This window comes from Dicentrarchus labrax, unplaced genomic scaffold (assembly GCF_905237075.1).
Source record: "Dicentrarchus labrax unplaced genomic scaffold, dlabrax2021, whole genome shotgun sequence".
Taxonomy (NCBI): Eukaryota; Metazoa; Chordata; class Actinopteri; family Moronidae; genus Dicentrarchus; species Dicentrarchus labrax.
The window spans coordinates 21,299,485-21,316,515 of record NW_026136714.1 but is presented as its reverse complement, the minus strand read 5'-3'; the positions used below and the strand labels follow the sequence as shown (position 1 = coordinate 21,316,515).

The 17,031-nt window shown below is 41.8% G+C and overlaps 4 protein-coding genes across 6 annotated transcripts in view; 2 read left to right on the top strand and 2 right to left on the bottom strand.

Annotated features, from left to right (window-relative positions):
* Window positions 1-133: 133 nt before the first annotated feature.
* On the bottom strand, window positions 134-8,634 carry LOC127375665 (outer dense fiber protein 2-like). 3 transcript variants are annotated; one of them, XM_051421763.1, is made up of 17 exons: window positions 8,275-8,634; window positions 7,849-7,965; window positions 7,040-7,176; window positions 6,621-6,738; window positions 6,347-6,505; window positions 6,180-6,254; window positions 6,012-6,083; window positions 5,505-5,621; window positions 4,847-5,044; window positions 4,150-4,259; window positions 3,476-3,611; window positions 3,189-3,299; window positions 2,560-2,823; window positions 2,010-2,110; window positions 1,716-1,878; window positions 955-1,080; window positions 134-463 (listed from the first exon to the last, which is right to left on the bottom strand). In XM_051421763.1, exons 1-17 carry the CDS (start codon window positions 8,371-8,373, stop codon window positions 317-319), a joined length of 2,250 nt encoding a protein of 749 aa, XP_051277723.1. In that variant the 5' UTR covers window positions 8,374-8,634; the 3' UTR covers window positions 134-316. The 3 variants fall into 3 exon arrangements, with proteins under 3 accessions (XP_051277723.1, XP_051277724.1, XP_051277725.1); XM_051421764.1 differs by having other exon boundaries at window positions 6,347-6,478; XM_051421765.1 differs by having other exon boundaries at window positions 7,849-7,960; window positions 8,275-8,365.
* Window positions 8,635-8,994: 360 nt separating this feature from the next.
* On the top strand, window positions 8,995-11,060 carry si:ch211-51h9.7 (uncharacterized protein LOC558400 homolog). Its single transcript, XM_051421770.1, has 2 exons — window positions 8,995-9,686; window positions 10,601-11,060. Exons 1-2 carry the CDS (start codon window positions 9,254-9,256, stop codon window positions 10,747-10,749), a joined length of 582 nt encoding a protein of 193 aa, XP_051277730.1. The 5' UTR covers window positions 8,995-9,253; the 3' UTR covers window positions 10,750-11,060.
* seta (SET nuclear proto-oncogene a) lies at window positions 10,843-14,905 on the bottom strand. Its single transcript, XM_051421766.1, has 8 exons — window positions 14,624-14,905; window positions 13,387-13,444; window positions 12,894-13,036; window positions 12,660-12,763; window positions 12,461-12,574; window positions 12,082-12,252; window positions 11,831-11,962; window positions 10,843-11,727 (listed from the first exon to the last, which is right to left on the bottom strand). Exons 1-8 carry the CDS (start codon window positions 14,694-14,696, stop codon window positions 11,704-11,706), a joined length of 819 nt encoding a protein of 272 aa, XP_051277726.1. The 5' UTR covers window positions 14,697-14,905; the 3' UTR covers window positions 10,843-11,703.
* Window positions 12,476-17,031, top strand: part of LOC127375664 (serine/threonine-protein kinase N2-like) — a 23,037-nt gene continuing 18,481 nt past the window's right edge. The window contains exons 1-3 of the mRNA XM_051421762.1: window positions 12,476-12,597; window positions 15,525-16,374; window positions 16,661-16,823. Coding sequence (XP_051277722.1) covers window positions 16,667-16,823 — 157 coding nt within the window. The 5' untranslated portion in view covers window positions 12,476-12,597; window positions 15,525-16,374; window positions 16,661-16,666. The remainder of the gene's footprint in view (window positions 12,598-15,524; window positions 16,375-16,660; window positions 16,824-17,031) is intronic.

The following is a 17,031-nucleotide window of genomic DNA, read 5'->3' as shown; positions in this document are numbered from 1 at the left end:
AGGTGAAATAGTTCAAATTCATAAAGATGGAAGATTTTCAAAGAAATACCATCAGAATCTACCCTGACAAATGCAAATTATCTGCCAGAGCAAATGAACCATAGTGCACACCATGAGGCCAATCAGAATCAAGAACTGTGCAGGAAGTAATTTATTCAAAATAATATAAATACATTTCAGGCAACTAAAATGTAAGCACTTCATTAAAAAAGTTGTAGACATTTCATAGATAGTATAAAAACTTCATGTCAAAAGTAGTAGTCAATAACTGTCATCTGGAAAGGATGAATGCTGGTCAGGTTGGAGTATTTTGCAGTCAGCTTGCAAGCAAGGAGTCACCAAACACATTTCCATATGAGGTTTTGAGAAAGTGAACATAGTTCTGCAGACTGCGGTTTGTAGAGTCTGACTGCTCCAGTCTGTCCTTCATGTTCTGCAGCTGACTCTGGAAACGACGCTCCATCTGAAGGACAACAGAGACACACACAAACATTTTTAAATTTTTGATTTCCACTTTTTATTACAGTATATTATATTTCTAGGATTGTATTTTGTATCGCGATACTTTGTTTTGTGATATTGTATCAACTCTCAAAAACATATAAACAGTCAATAGTTTAAACCCCCAACTGCTGTAAACATCAGCGGAGGGCTATGATGTTACAGGGACTGTAATAAATACAAATGTGGATCCCACTGTTCTAATTGCGTAAAAAAGTAAACATTTTTTAACTCAGATTTTATACAAATGGTGGTGTGTTCTTTATACTATGACTATAAATTGCTGTGTTCACATTATCATAATATATCACAATATACTGAATCGTAACCTCTGTATCGTGATACGTACTGTATTGCCAGATTGTTGCGAATACACAGGCTAAATATGTAGTTAATGTACTTAGTTACATTCTAGCACTGTTGAATGTTTGGAGGAGGGACAGAGTGACGTACCTCTTCCTTGCTTCGCTGTAGCTGAGTCTGCTCTGTTTTGGCTCGACTCAGCTGGCTCTGCAGGTCCAAAGCTTTAGACTGAGACGCTCTCTCTTTGGCCAAAACCCTCTGCATGCTGCTGTCCACCTGTGGGCCAGAGGGGAAAAAAACTAATGGAGTTAAAGTTTTCCTCACTATACTCGCTGCAATATTCTAGTATTAACCCAAATACTCAGAATAGGAAATGTATAAACAGAATTTTCTGAGAAAGAGTCAGACATCCGAGTCAGAGTAAGCAAATCAATCTATATTTACACATACATATATAGTTTATAGATACAATTATTTATCATTATTCTACTTAGATTCATTGTTGAGGGGCATTGTAGATATGTTTATGTACATTATTGGAGTTTTTGTGGCTTTCTGGGTTGGCGTTTCTTGTATGAACATGAACATGAAAGAGTAAAAGAGACAATAAGATGATTTTTGTTCCGGTGTATGTGTAAAACTATTGGGAACTTGTGGATTATTACTCTGCTTTGTTCTGTTTCAGTTAATTTCATTGCTTGATTCAATAGTGGCTCAGATAGAATTAGATCAATAGTCAGATCTCTGCAGTCCATCAAAACAATTTAGAGCCAATTTTGCCTATCAAATAGTCACCAAGGAATAATTTCATTTCATTTTCACTGCAAAAATACAAGCAGCATGCAAATAAAGAAGAAGGATGGCAAACTGTGGATAGGTAAAGGAAGTGACTACAGTATATAGTTTCCTACCTTTCTCTGTGCGTCATCCAGAGTTTGTTGTAGCTGTCTGGACAGGACGCTGCACTCGCGGGTCTTCTCATCCAGCTGCTGCTCAATACACTGGATACTGGCTTCCTTTGAGGAGAGAGCCTGAGTCATCTCTTTGTTTTCTACCTTCATGTCCTCCAACCTCCTACAGCAAACAACACAGAAATCAACAGTTACAGTTAGGAAAATTGTGTGTTTCGCTATCTGAAATATGTGTGGTGATACTCTTATCTTAAAAGTGTATATATTTATTTTAAATTCTCCAAGTTTCTGTACTTCTCTAGGTTGTGAATTTTCTCTTTGAGAACGTTGTTCTCCTCCTGTAGCAGCAGGTTCCTCTGCTGAAACATCTCCAGCTGAGTGCCTTGTTGTTCCACCTGTAGAGGAACTCAGTGTCATGACAGATATCCATGATAGGCATCCACCTCCATGGTGCATCCTGTTGGCCTGAGGGTGACCTCTAATAGCAACGTCCCCAGTTCAAGTCCAGATTTGTTGCATGTCACCCCCCCCCTTTCTATACTGTGTGCTTTAAAATGAAGGGAAAATATCCCAAACCATAGAAAAAAGAAAAAAAGAAGAAATTCATCTTGCATTCTTACAACCAATTAGCTATTCAGTTGATCTTAATTGGGTAGCTTGCGAGACTGTTACTTGCAACAGATGGTAGCTGAGAAGAAAGTAAAATTTAACTTTTAAAGACAAAATCTGCAGCATGCATATTAAAACTGTGATTCTCTTTCAATGTACACCTGTAGCCATAACTGTAACATTTAATCGGCACTAGAGACATGTCTATTCTTCTTATATAGGGTAAATTAAGTACCATATGTCTGACTTCAGAAAGGGCAGAGTTGTGCTCCCTGTTCTTCCTCTCGTGGGTGTCGGCCTCCTGTTGTAGGTCTCTGAGCTGTTGTTCCGTCCTCCTCAGTTTGTCGGGCAGTGACTCGAGCTCTCTGAGCCGGCCCAGCAGCTCCCACCTCACCTGCTCCTTCTCCCTCTCCAGGCTCACCTTCACCTCCCGGGCCTCCTTTTGTGTCATCTCCAGCTTCAGGCAGCAGTCCTCTGAATCCAGACGAGCCTGCTGGACCTGCGCAGAGAAGTCTGACATCACTACAGTACAGTTGACACAGTGAACACTTCTGGGTATATTAAGTGTTTCAATGAAGAGGTTCTGCTTTTCTAGAGTAAAGACTTTCAACCAGATCCAAGAAAATCTCATTCATCTATTCTATCATGTAGCCATGCATGGCCTGACATCACAAAAGGGTAAATTCGTTTTTTGTGATTAAGGGGAACTGACCCTTTAGCCAAGTATGTCCCCATTTCAGGAAGAAATTGCCAAAACTCACAAAAAAACAAACTTGTTTGTCTCTACATCCCCTTTGCAACAGCATTTAGAAAAGCAAACAGAAATGTTATTTGACATTTGTTTGCAGGTTTGAGTGACTGTACCTTCTTCTTGTATTTCTCCACCAGGTTTTCGTGTTTTTTTATTGACAATTTCAGCCGACGGGCCTCAGACTGCAGACCTCCGAGCTTCTCCTCAGATGACGTCAACTGGCCCTAAATATAATGTATGTTTATAATAAATGCAATTGAAATACTTTTCATACTTCTCAGCTATCATAATGGAGAGAACCCTTGTCTTCCATAAATACATTATGTGATGAATGAGGTGCTTTTGATTTAATAAATATTTATGGAAATTTCATATCTGCTGTCGATTTCTCTGAAGGTACCTTGAGTCTTTGGTTTTCCAGCTCGGTGGAGGCGTTTTCAGCACTGAGATGATGAAGCTGATCTCTGAGCTCCTCCCTCTCCGCCCGGCTCCTCTCCTCCGCTGAATGAAGCCGGGAGGTAAGCTCGGTCACCTGACTGTGATAGAAGCAGATATGTGAGGCTTGTGCTATGTAGTCGTAACAATTACATCTTTTTTTAAATAATGTTTTACTTTCTTTTGATTTATAAACCTTTTTTTTTTTAAGGTAATAGTTATCAAGTATTTCAGGCATTTCTCTTAACTAGATAATCTGGTATCAGAGGCAGAATTATATGTGCAAGATATTTTTCTTACATCATTATTTTATATATACCTTTTTAGTAACATTGAGTAAAAATATACAATTAATTATATAATATTAATTAAAACACTAATAAAAGATACAAGATAGAGAAAACAAGTAGTTTAAGCTTTTTGTGTTGATTGGTAATGTTTAACTAGTGTTGTGCTGACATGAATACCGTCTGCACCTATATTCATTAAAATATCATGAAGAAGAAACCAAAAATTAGTATGATTTCGATATGATTACCTGATCATCCCCATCTGTAAATAGGGATGATTGTACCAAATAACAATTTTACAGCAACAAACTAAACGTGTGTCTCACATGCATTCAAAGTGTGCACTCACAATTTGAGAGCAGAAATCTCCTCTTCCAGTTGTCCTTTAGCAGCTGCCTCTTTAGAGTGGCGGAGGCACCAGTCACTGGAGCTGGACAGAGCTTGAGCCAACTGGGATTCCTGAAACAAAATACAGATGTCGTCTCATCATTACTATTGAGGTTTTAGCCTTTTAAGTTATTTCACCCCTAGAATACGTGTATGTTTTAGGAAATGTTGCTGAGACTCCTACCAAAAGGAGTAAGGAGCTGCAAGACAAGATTCACAGTAAAGGGAAAGTAACTCAACCAGTGAGAAATAGTCCCTTCTGACTAAACGCCTGTGTGTACTATAGTCTGCTGTATGTACTTTAAAAAAAACTTTCAACGCAAAAATATGCAACGGTAGCCTGTCCTCATCTCAGAATCTGGTGTTTGTGTTTCACTGGAATATTGCTACTGAATCAAGAGGCAGGCTGAACTTCCTTTGAACTTGATTTGCATAAAAGTGTGTGATCAGACAAGAAACTGTCACCAGTGAGCAAACTTATTTGCATGCAGGACAAACCAGATGCCAGACAGGACTGTGGATCCTCCTATGGAACAGGGACTTAGAAGACACGTTGTTTGTAATATTTTCATGCTTTATGTACCGCCAAGTAACAGGACCTGTCTCTGCCCACCACTGATGCTCTGTGCTGTTGTGCCGTGGAACCTCTGAATACTGACCTTTTCCTGCAGTTTTACCGCAATCTGTCTGGTGGACTCCTCGGCTCGCTCGGCCTGCTGGGTCAGCAGGGCCAGCGCCTCCTGGTCTTGTTGCTCCTTCTCGTCCTTCTCCTCCTCTCTCCGCTGCCTCAGAGTCTGAAGCTCCTCCTGCAGAGCCTGCAGCTCCTCCTGCTGCTGCTCGTGGCTCTGCTGCATCCTCTGCTCCACACACAGAGAAGGAAAGAGACATTCAAACACCCAGTTTAAAGGGCAATAAAGAACCTTACATGTTCTTCTGATAAGTCTGAAAGTGATAAAAAAAATAAAAAAAACCCATTTGAGGGGGTAGAATAAGGTGGGTCTGCATCATCCACTTTTCTTACATCCTCAAAGACCAGTTAATGGCACAACTTTATCTACTCCTTCATTACACAGTTCTCTGGTGCAAACCTACTGCAGTCATCACAGTATCACCTGGCTGGATGCTGATTTAGTAACACTGACTGGTCACATAGTTAGCAAAAGACTGTGAGGGTTTTTCACTTTCAGAGCTGAAATATGTTGAGACAACAGCCATTTCCTTCTAACAGCAACAGGAGCACCCATTCCACTGTCGGACCGATGAAAACAACTGGTCCACGTCTGACAGTTCAAATGTGTGTATTTCATGTTCACAGACCTGAATCTGAGCAGCCAGATGGGCCTTTTCAGCTTCTGCTCTGTTCAGCTCAGATTCCAGATGGACGCGGGTCGACTGTAGGATTCTTGAAAGCTCCTCCGTCGTCTTCGCGTTGTCCTGCCATGACAGAAGGAACAGAGGGTGAGGGGGAGTTTCTGTTTGTGAAAACCTGAGCCTTAAAAGGTGTATATGGCTGTATGAGACATACCAATGTTCTTCTACCAAGCTACATGTTGTGTAAATGTTTCACTTAAAGGTCCAGTGTGTAACATTTAGAAGGATGTATTGGCAGAAATTACATATAATATTCATAGGTATGTTTTTTTTTATCAGTGTATAATCACCAGAATATAGGATTCATTATGTTTTTGTTGCCTTAGAATTACTTTTTTTATCTACTGATGCCACAGGTGGCCTTCCATGGAGTCAGCCATGTTTCTACAGTAGCTACACGCTGGACCTTTAAGCAAAAAAATTACAGTAAATTAACTAAGTAGTAGTTCAAACCTTTTCAAAGTCCAAATGCTCAGCAAGCTTAGACGCCTCTTTCTCCTTGTTGGTGAGTTTGGCCAAAAGTCGCTGCAAGAGAAGAAGAAAAACAAGAAAAAATGTCCTCAGATGTCTGGTGGCTGATGAGGAATGAGCACTGCGTGTGACCAGGTGACAATCACTCACAATGTTTTCTGCTTCACTGTCGGCCATTCTCTTCTTTAAGGCAACTTTCTGTTCTGACCACATCAATGATTCTCTCTGTGGACACAACAGCACAGCATTCAAACAGTCAGAGGAGAACTACCGCACGTTGACATTTGCTCTTCATGAGTTTTATCTACTTCCAGTACCTCGTAATCACTCCACTCTCTGAGGAGCTCTCGAAGGCTGTGATTTGTGTGGTCAAACATCTCTATCTTCTCTAACAACACCTCCTGCTGCCGTCCCAGTGAAGCTGTGTGCAATCTTGATATCCGCTTGTCCTGAGAAATAAGTGACAGAACAAAAACCTAAAATAAAGCATATAAATATAATGAAAACCTCCACCCTTCATTCATCCTGCATCCAGCCTTCATCTTCCTGCCCAACTGTGTGCTCAAAATGATCATTTGGTGCTACGTTTACCTTTGCAAGGCGGTCGATAGTTTCCTTCAGGGATGTCAGCTGATTAGCTACGGCAACGCCGTCAATTTCTGCTTCTACAAGCGCCCTCAGGAGCATGTCTTTCTCTCTGTGTTGGCCCCTAGAATCCAATGAGAGGGGAAAAAAACTAAAACACTAAAAAGTGTGTATACAGCTGTAATCACATGGGACGCATTTGTCATAGTCCTGCATCTTTCTGGTTATTTTGTGAGGTTGAGTTGAAACCAGGAAGCATCATTCGACAGTTACAGTATCCAGCAAAAGAAAATGTGCCCAGAAATTAAAAGTACATAACCGTATGTTTTTTTTTAACACTATTAAAGTGTTACGGTAGGCTTCTTTTAAATATGAGACATTTGTAAAAAGCTTTGTAATTTCCCGGCTGCTGAAGATGCTCTTACTTCTTTAAACGAGTGCTTTCTTGCTCCCTGAGTAGGACACTGAGGTTTTTGGTTACTGCAGCCAGCTCCTCTTCCTGCTCCTCTGCATCACGCTGATGTCCGAATCCACTTTCTGACTGATGCTGCACTCTGCTTCTCTGATCATAAGATACAAACAAACAGAACTCGTGTTCAGTGAAAACACACAAAAAGCTGGATTCAAAAAAGTTTCAAATGGATGTACGAGAGTTCAGTAAATGGCTGGAGTGAATACGGCAATCAAACCAGGGGCTGAAACATTTTCTTAAAGGAAGAGTATTGAAGTAATAAAAAAAAAAGTATTCAGTGTTGCCTTATTCCCCACCAATAAAACATCTTGCATATCATCCTTTACATGTTTGGAACATGTTTATGTGCTTATTAATTGCAAAATCATAAAGCCCTCTTGCAGTGTCACTCTGCAACACAATCCACTAGCTTAGGCAATTCTCTAACCATTGTCAGTCCGTCTTTCTTGATCCTAGGTTTCTCACACGGGTTAAATTCCTGGTCCGTGTTGCTGTTTCAAATGACCAACTGCACAAAACTAAAAGAAGTTAAGAGCTTTGAGCAGCTAACTTTACTCATCGGTAAACAAGCCATGAAACGAGATTATTCCTTCTTACTCTGTTCTGTTTACATTCAGCCCTCAGTGCAAACCTGTCTGTTCTGTTAGGGGGGCAAATCTCTGCCAGAATAACCCTTCCTCTTCCCAGTTGTATTCTTTTCCCAGCGTATTTATTGGCTCTGGTTGGAAGGCCTGCAGAGAAATATAAACACTATAAAGAGACCTGACACTTGTATGAGCCCACATCTCTTCGGCAGGACAGTCTTCCTGGAGGAATCCATGGCGTCCTGACCTTTGGCCTCCCTCCATTCCCCATCACCTGCGCATCGTTTGTCCTATTCTGCATAAACAGGAAGGGATTCATCAGACAGAACACATAAGACTTACTGTAGCATCCTCATTGTCATAATGACTCTTTAATAACAAACTCTTTGGAAAGTATGTCAAGCGGGATAAATGGCATGGTACTGTAAAGAAACAGTAAATCAATGCAGGTGATACATTTTACATTTTTAACTTAACTACAAAATGATGTACAATACATTTGGGATATTTTAACTTTGATCACAGTGGCATGCAAACATATGAGTTCAAAAAGTGACCGAGGGAATCGTCAGATTGTGTTTCCAGATGAGTAAACCAGTGTAACCTGTGGGGTCGTGCTGGGACTCCTTCTCATATGAACATGTACAGGTGTGGTCTCCGGTACATGGACATGAACCGGCGGCGGCGAATCCCGGGTTTTCATCCTTTCGAGTATTAGTTACAGCATTCACACCGAGATTAGGATCAACGACGACCCAACTAAACATGTATTTAATACGCGGTTGTTGAACAGTACCGTGCTAAGTTACATGTTTCCAGGCTAAATCTCGACTTTTGTCTGTGTAGCGGACGGTTGTTTGGATCGACAAACGACGCCCCTGATTGGCTCGTTGGTAACATCCCGTCCTGTGATTGGTGGAGGAGCGTTTTCGATATGCGTTGCCCTTAGTAACCATTGGAAGTCACGGGTGATGTTTAACTGTTAAAATGAATTGTTTTTATGGCTATCTCCTGAGACAAAGTACTATCTAAGGTTTTATTCGACGGAATATGTTGTGTTTAACTACCCCCGCTTCTTAAAGGAAAGTTCTTAAAAACACAATCACAAAAGGTACCGTGAAACTCAAAATGGTGGTGACCGCGGGATACACTTTGTTTTTCTTTACAGTTCAAATGTAGGTGGTGTTAATTCTAGAGAAATGGTTTTACTGGATAACAGTGTAACAGTCAGACTAACGTTGTGTGACTGTTGTACTGTAATGTGTAATGTGCGCAGTTAGAGTAGGAAATGGTTGCGATGACTACATTTCCTGTCTCCATGGTACTTCCGAACATTAGCCTGGAGAGCAGGCTAACGCTCACTTTATTCAATAGCTAGCTGGTTAAGTTCACGAATCACCATGAAGTAAAGCTACAAGTTAGTACTGCTTGTCCGAGTCAACGTAGCGTTACTTAAATGTGAATCTGATGTGCTTTTCATTTGGTTTGTGATTACCATCGATGCACTATCTCCGTTACTAACAAAGCTGCTCGGGGTTTAAGCTAGCTAGTTTGTGGTTCTTCCATGTGCGTGCGGGGCAGCGATGACATGCAAACGGAGCCTGCGGCTGCTGGTACAGCGGCTGGAGAGGTTACTAGTTCATTATGTTTCCTTTGTACTCGTGTTTTATCCCGCTGCATACCAGCCCGGTGAGGCGTGTGCTACCGTGGCGGAGGAGGGGGGGACCAGCACCGCAACCCTGATACTGTGCAGGGCGTGTGGGCATGAGCTGGCTTTCGGGACGGACATCCACTACGTCCCCAGCCGACTGGCGCTCTCCAGCCGCAACGACACGCTGGTCGGGGGTCGAAGGGTTAACATCCAGCTTTTCGAAAACCCCCACGGACACCGGTTTGAGGTGATCACGTTCAGAAAGGCTGACGTTACCCAGCACTGGCCGGCAGATAAACACTTTTCCTGGTTCCCGGGGTTCTCATGGACGGTGGCCAGCTGTCCCCGCTGTAACACTCATTTAGGTGGGTACGAACCCTTCATGGTGCAAAACTGCAGTATGCATCTTCAAATATTCAACCTGTTCTCTATTACTGAGAGACATTTAATGTATGATCAGGTGCACTGTGAGAAAAGACAGTAATCACATCTACCACAAAGAAACAAACATAACATGTAAAAAGTTGGAAGTTCGTGCCTGTTTCGGACGTCTGGTCACGTTTATATTCCTTAAATTAAGCCATTTAATTCAAAAAGGTTATTCACTCATTCAACTCAGCAGATATGTCTACTCGTATTGATCCCATAATAAGTCTTAATCAGGATTCTGTAGAGCAAGTCTTACTTGTTGAACAGGTAAAGGTAAAATTACGTTATGCACACTCATGTAACTTATTAATACTTGTATTACTTTCATAGTTTATTTTAATGAATACTTCGAGATGGTAAGACTTACTGTCTGATGCATGGAGCAAATAACACTGACCACTCAAAATAAAGTTTAAAAATATCTTTAAAGTTATGCATACTCAAGTAACTTTGGAGAAACGTACTTGCATTAACGCCACACCTTTTAAGTCAGGCTTTAATATAGTTATTCGTAATGATAGATTTATGTAATAACTAATTTCTAGTTGAACTTCTATCAGATATGTAGGAAAATGTACGCAGTAACAAAAGTACGTATTTGTTTTGATCAGGGGTTGGAATCATATTTGGGAGAAAGAAACAAGATCTGTAAGAAAGAAGCTGTGCAAGCAGTAGGAAAACCTCATACTATATTGGCAAACGCCCCATTAGATACTTTATCCCGACGGAAATTCAAGTTAGTTTGAATCCATGTTCTATATTTTATGTTTCGTGTGGTGCCCTGTTATAAATATCTTAACCAGTCACTATCTGAGTTTCAGATAACCGATTGTCCCCCCCCCCCCTCCAGGTTGGGCCTTCCAGCCCAGTGACTGGCCAGATACAAAGACCAACTTTAAGGAATCGGAGCACACCTTCCTGGCTTTAATCACCCATCGTCTATTAAGAGAAGACTTTGCTTCCAGCCTGCTAATGACTCCAAAATCCTTCATGAGCTGATGGACTTTTGTACAACACAGGTGCCTTTGCTGCTACCTAAAATCTATTTTTAAAATAAATTTCTATGCACCCACTTGAGAAGTCCCACACGTGTAAACACAGTAAGTTTTTATTATTGTAACAAAGCAAGTTGTACACCTCAAATTTAAAACAGTTTCTTTTCCCCCCAGCGGAAAAGTAAAGTGTGATTAAATGTAAATTCTATGAGATAACAGGTTTGTTTTACCCATGAAGCAGTGGGGGCCAAAATTTACAAGCTTGTTTTTTTTTTTCCATTTTGTTCTTTATTAAAAATGTCATTTCAAATCTCATGGATATCTGTAAAACAATACAATGAAAAAAAAAAAGTCCCATAGAAATGGTGTCAAAATAACCACTCTCCCCAATAACCAACATACTCCTGCCCCTCCCCAGCTTACCCCACCCCCCTCCCCCTAAACATTACAAGTCAAAGGAATGAGTTGGTACTCGTTAAGCACACTGGGGAAAAATTACAGTTTTTTCAAGGGTTCAACACCCCAACTGGAAAAAAACAAAAAAAAAACAAAACAAGGGAAATATATTGAGAGGTAAACTAGCGCTGGGTCACTACACCATGGCTTTAGTCAATTTACCACACAACCTTTGACATGAGGAATTCTGTGTGAATTGTCTTCAAATTCTACTCAGGATGCAGTGCTGATTCTATTTTTATTTTTTTTTATTATTTTTGAGATGACTTTGGGGATGGTACTCACAATTCAGGGCAAAGTGCCATTGGACTAAGATAAGTCAAAGGAGAACATAACATGGCACCAACAGGTGAAGAGGCCTCAGAATGGAAAATGAAGCACACACAGATTTAAAAAATAAAAAAGGGGAAAAAAATAAAATTAAAACCTTTGCTCCCGAATGTGAGTGGAAAAACCAAACAGGGAATAGAAGGTTGAGGGTCTGGGTAGATGAAGTTATTTCTTAGTCGTCTTCTCCTTCGTCATCCTGAAAGAGTAAGATATCAGACAATCAGTGAGAGTTTAAAGAAAAAAAAAAAATTAATAATTAAAGAAAATACTTCAAGACCTATTTGACTTTAGCCCTTTACCTCTCCATCCTCTCCGTCGTCCTCTTCGTCTTCCTCTCCATCTTCGTCTCCCTCCTCGTCTATGTCCTCCAGACCCTCCTCATCCTCTTCGTCGTCCTCACCTTCACCCTCTTCATCATCCATGTCAGGAACCTAGGAATAAGAATCACTTTCAGCACTTTTGTTGGTCTTTTAGTTATACCAGAAAAAGTAGCAGCTAGGAAAATGTTTATGCCACAAGCAAGGATACATTAATCTGGTCGCAAACATACCAGGTAGTACTGCAAAGGGTTTGGCCAGATGTCGTCCTTGATGACCTCCCCGAGCTCATCAGCACCAGCGTCAGCGTGATCAGTGAACCAAGTGAAGAAGCTCTCTGGCTCTTCATGTTGCCTCTTCCGTCCTGCTTTGTTCTGTGTCTGGCTGGAGCGTTTGGTCAGGTCCTACAAAAACGTGGAGAAAAACAAAGAAATGAGAACTTCTTCAAGCTGGCTTAATATTGCCGTTTCTTAGTTAAAAACGCAAAGCTAGCATAGCAGCTTCAGGAAAGAAGAACAGAAAAAAAAGATTCTGAAAGAATGCTACTTAACTGGTTGAAATTAGAAAGAACTACCTCAAGCCTTCCCACCCCTATAGTAAAGATACACTTACCTTTCCTGATTTCCATTTGATTTCTGTTGACTTTGAAGATGGATCTCCGCTCTCATTCAAATGGAACTCTTTGGAAAGTACTTTGTTTTCGAAGTACGGATTTTCGTCGAAATACTAAAAGGATTAAATGGACCCAGGTAAGAAGACAAAGAACAAACACATATGTTGTCTTGTGTGTGTGCAACATTACAATACTTACAAAATCTATTCTGTAGCCTGACTTGATGTCTTCAAACTCTGTCACCTCCACTCGGCTCAGGTAATGAAGTGCTTCTTCATCTTCCTCTCCCAGTAGGGCAGATACTGTGTGGGAAACAGATGATAAAGGCCATACTTTAACTTAAGTCACTGTCCCAAATCATACAAATCTTTATTGTGGTTTAACCATTTCTGTAAGACGGTATGGCAATAAAAACCTCATTGAATAGCTCACCTTGTGGATGGTTGACAAATGTGGTGACCCAGAAGTTGGGGATTTTGGCGATCAGTTCTGACCTCTTCTGAAAGAATGGCTGACGAAGTTTGTTGTATTTCTGTTCTACTTTGAGGATCTCCTCACTGGCTTGCTCATTCAACCTGAATGGGAGAGAGAGAAAAGAAAAAAAAATAATTAAAAAAAAATCAGTTTTGACTGTTTATGTCAATTGGCTGCATTTTTTGTACTTTAATACTTTCAGTTCTGTATGTGGTCAATCACCATATTTACTCAGGCACAGGGTTGTCAAACAGTGCACCATGGAGGGCTGAGATTCTGCAGGTTTTCATGCCAAACACAGATTACAGCATTCATTTTCACAAGCTAGTTTCTCTTCCTTTAAGGGATGTACTAATCACTGCTTCAATGTTCCTGCTGGGAAGAAAATCTCAACCCTAACAAACACAGTGTGACATGTCTAATTTACAATAATTAGACAAATGTTTAATACCTGTCAATTTCATTTTGAACTTCGTCAATGTGTTCAATAGCTTCTTGCTGCTCTTTCTCTGTGGGGGGAAAAAAAAAAGGAAACACAAGCATTACTACACGTGTAGGACACAAGTTATGTGCATCAACCGCCAGGACTGGGATCTTGAATATTGTTAATTAAAATTGTATTTATTACTGTCCGTACACAAATCCATGCGTGCGTACATAAATCCAACTCAATTTACTATCACTGCGCGGCACTTTTTAGAGCCGCAACTAAGTTCACTGAAATTGCGAGAACGACTGAGGTCTAAGAGGGCTATTTGGCTACTGCCTAGTTTCGGTGTTTACAATAACTAATGTATCGTTAGTGCGCGGTAGGCAACGATAGCTGTGAGGTTATCTTGCAGATTAACAGCGTGGCTCTCCCGGAGGTTAGGGTAATGTGAGCGGCCAATAGCTGCAGCTCTAGCGGCTCAGACACTCACCGTTTCCTGCCGGCTGCTACCGAGAAGGCCGCGTGGTTTAAATGTGGGACATCTGACTGCACACATAGAGCCGCGATAACGTGAGACACCGAGCCAGGACAGATGCCAGAACATACCCCCTTAACTATCAGACCGCTGCTCATACTGCCGAGTCCTGGATCAAGTTGTCTAAATATAATAATTACCTAGTTTAAGTGATTGCGGGGCTGGAGGATTTAAATGCAGTTTGACCTGTAATAAAACATAACGTCGTCAGCTAGCGTTAGGTAACATTACAACAACAACACTAGCTGGCTAACTGCTAATGCCCAAATGAAATTGCCAACTTTTTTCGGTTATTAAACACCAGAATAGCAGTGTAAACATTAATTGGCTGATTAAAAGTGAATTTTACAAACAGCACACAGAACAATGGTGCCCCAGCATCGCATATGGCCACTCAGCCAGTAGCCAACGACACAACTGACCACGCTGATAATGCTAACTCCAGCAGCTAACATGGCCTCTCAGCACCGGTGTGGACTGAACAACAGCGGGCTGAAGTAGCGGCATGCTAAGAAACGCGTTAGCTGCTGAGCTAACTGCTGTTCTCGAAATGTGAATACACGCAGCAACTCCTGTGGCCAGCCACAGAGTGGGTCCCGGGCCGCTGGGCAAAATCAAAGCAATTCACACAATTATTAACAATACTGCACCCAGTGGCAATGCAAATTATGTTAGAGAAGAAAGTGAAAATGGCGGTGAACAGGAGGCCGCCATTCCCCTTACCGGAGGTTTCGTCCGCTCCGTCATGGTTCGAGTTCAGCTCCTTTTTACTCACTTTTGCCGCCGAGGCCGACATGTTTTCGCAAGCTGGGGTAACTTACAGACGTCTGAGAAAATAGCTGGTAGCTTTGAATCTGGTTTCTCCTTGAACAGGAGAACGTTAATTCGTTGTAAAGTTCAGCGTGCAGAAGCCAACAACGTGCTGCTTTCCACACAATGTAGCTGCCGATGAGCGAGGAAGTCACAGCAAGCGCTGCTCACGCGCTCCTTTCATTACGAACGCGCCTCACCGACTGTAGGAGAGATGAGCTCCGCCTCTCAAAATAGGTCTCACTACTCGCCTCTAATTTGCTGATTTACTTCTCTCTCGTCTGTTAAAATTACACCCAGAATGAACTAAATCTCGAATTATTACGTATATTTATGTCACAAGCGATTTCAAAATTAATTTCGGCCAAAAATACGTTTATTCAGACCAGGCCAAACCTCCAGTTGGACCGACTCGCACTTGCGCACTTTAAAAAGATGCTGAATATCAGTAGAGACAGGCAGGAGCCTCATTCTGGTGGTCAGTGCTAATTAGCCTGTAAGTCACAGTTTGTCCCGAGATCTTTTGTTTTATTTTAGATAAGAAAATACCAAATAAACAGGGCATTTTGGTTAATAGGTTAGGTTATATCCAGCAGCTTGCGTACTTATAAACAAAGCCATGTCTTCATAATAGCTTCCCCTTTTTTTCTACTTAGCAAAGAAAATCTTTAAGCTAGTGTGTAATTGGCTAATTACACAAGTGTGTGGTGATTCTATTTAAATGCGTCCTTTCATGTCTACATGTAACTCATATATTGTTGGTTTTCAGTCGCCTGTCAACTTGAGCCCGCCTGTCTCCACTATCATTTCACAGGGCAACAGACAGCTGAGAAGAGCAACAACAACAACAACAACAACAACAACAACCTTAGTTGTGTGTATGTAGACAAGAAGTGTACATGCAGGGTTGGAAACATTCACAGTGTGAATTCACAAACCAATCAGGAAACCTAGTATGAATGCTCAGGATCATGTTCAGTCCACCAACTGCTGCTCCTTCATTTCCCACCCCTTGGATGTATGTTGACTACTATCAGTATGGTTATTAATGTCTCTCACACCCCCGTCTTGTCAGAGTAGGCTAAACAAATCTCCTAAACGCTGCAGGCTGGTCTCTGCCTTGTCCCGAAGAGAGCAGCAGCAGCAGCAGCTCTGTGTTTGTCTTTTGGTTGGTGACAGCACAGGAACATGTGGTCATGCAGCGTCCAATGCCGAGCCTAGAGCAGGCAATCAGCACTGTCAGACTAGCAGCAGCAGCAGTGCTGGCACGGGAGAGGAACTCTGCCGTCCCCCTGCATAGAGAAACCCCCCTAAAAGAGACAGAGAGAGAGAGAGGGATTTGGTTACAGAGCGGAGGATGAGGATGCAGTGGGAAGGGGATGTTGCAGAGGAGTCTGCAAGGAGGCAAAAACAAAAAGGAGGACAAGCTGTGTGATCCTGGTCTCAAGATGTAGAGCTGCATCAGAAGAGCCCTCAGTCAGAGTGTGTGTGTGTGTGTGTGTGTGTGTGTGTGTGTGTGTGTGTGTGTGTGAACGCACCATAACATCAGGCGACTTGTGTTTCAAGGATAGTGAAGGTGGAGAGGCGCAACCCGAGAAGTCCCCCCTCCACCTCCACAGAGGATGACAAATTAGTCCTTATTCAGCAAGGAGCATCACCCTGAGGTTAGTGAAGTGCAAAGTCATACTGTTTCCACCTGATTTGAACACGTTGTTCTCACTTATTCCATCTCTTCTTTGGCACTTGTTTTTGTCCTGTATGGAGATGAGTTGAACGTGCAGCACTGTCGCCTGTGATTTCCTCATGTTCTGCCAGTTGTTATGATAAATCATGGCTGTATACAGTGAGTGTGTTGTTTACGAATGCAGTGCTATTCCAGCTGACCTGTCAGGGGAAAAGCGTGGTGATGAAGTGGGGCTTGTTGTCTCTTGATGTGATGTCGTTATCCAGGATCAGATGTTGTCCACAGCTCAGCAGATGCTGCAGGATAGCCGCTCCAAGATCGAGCTGATCCGACTGCAGATTATCAAAGTCACCCAGGCTGGCAGCAGCAGTGGCGGCAGTGGTATTGGCGGTGATGGTGGCGGCAACCATGACAGCTCAACACATGGAGGTCAGAGTCCTGTGCCAAGACCCCTTTAGAGGGTCACTGGATGTCAAGAAGAGCATTTTGTATACACACAAATTGTCATAACTAGTTTTATTGCTTTATATGCCTTCTTTCTGTAAAATTAAGGGTATTACCAGCCTCCAAGCTTCTTCTAGTATTTAAACTAGCTCAAAAGAGGCATGAAATCATACAGTGATCAAATTCTGTCACC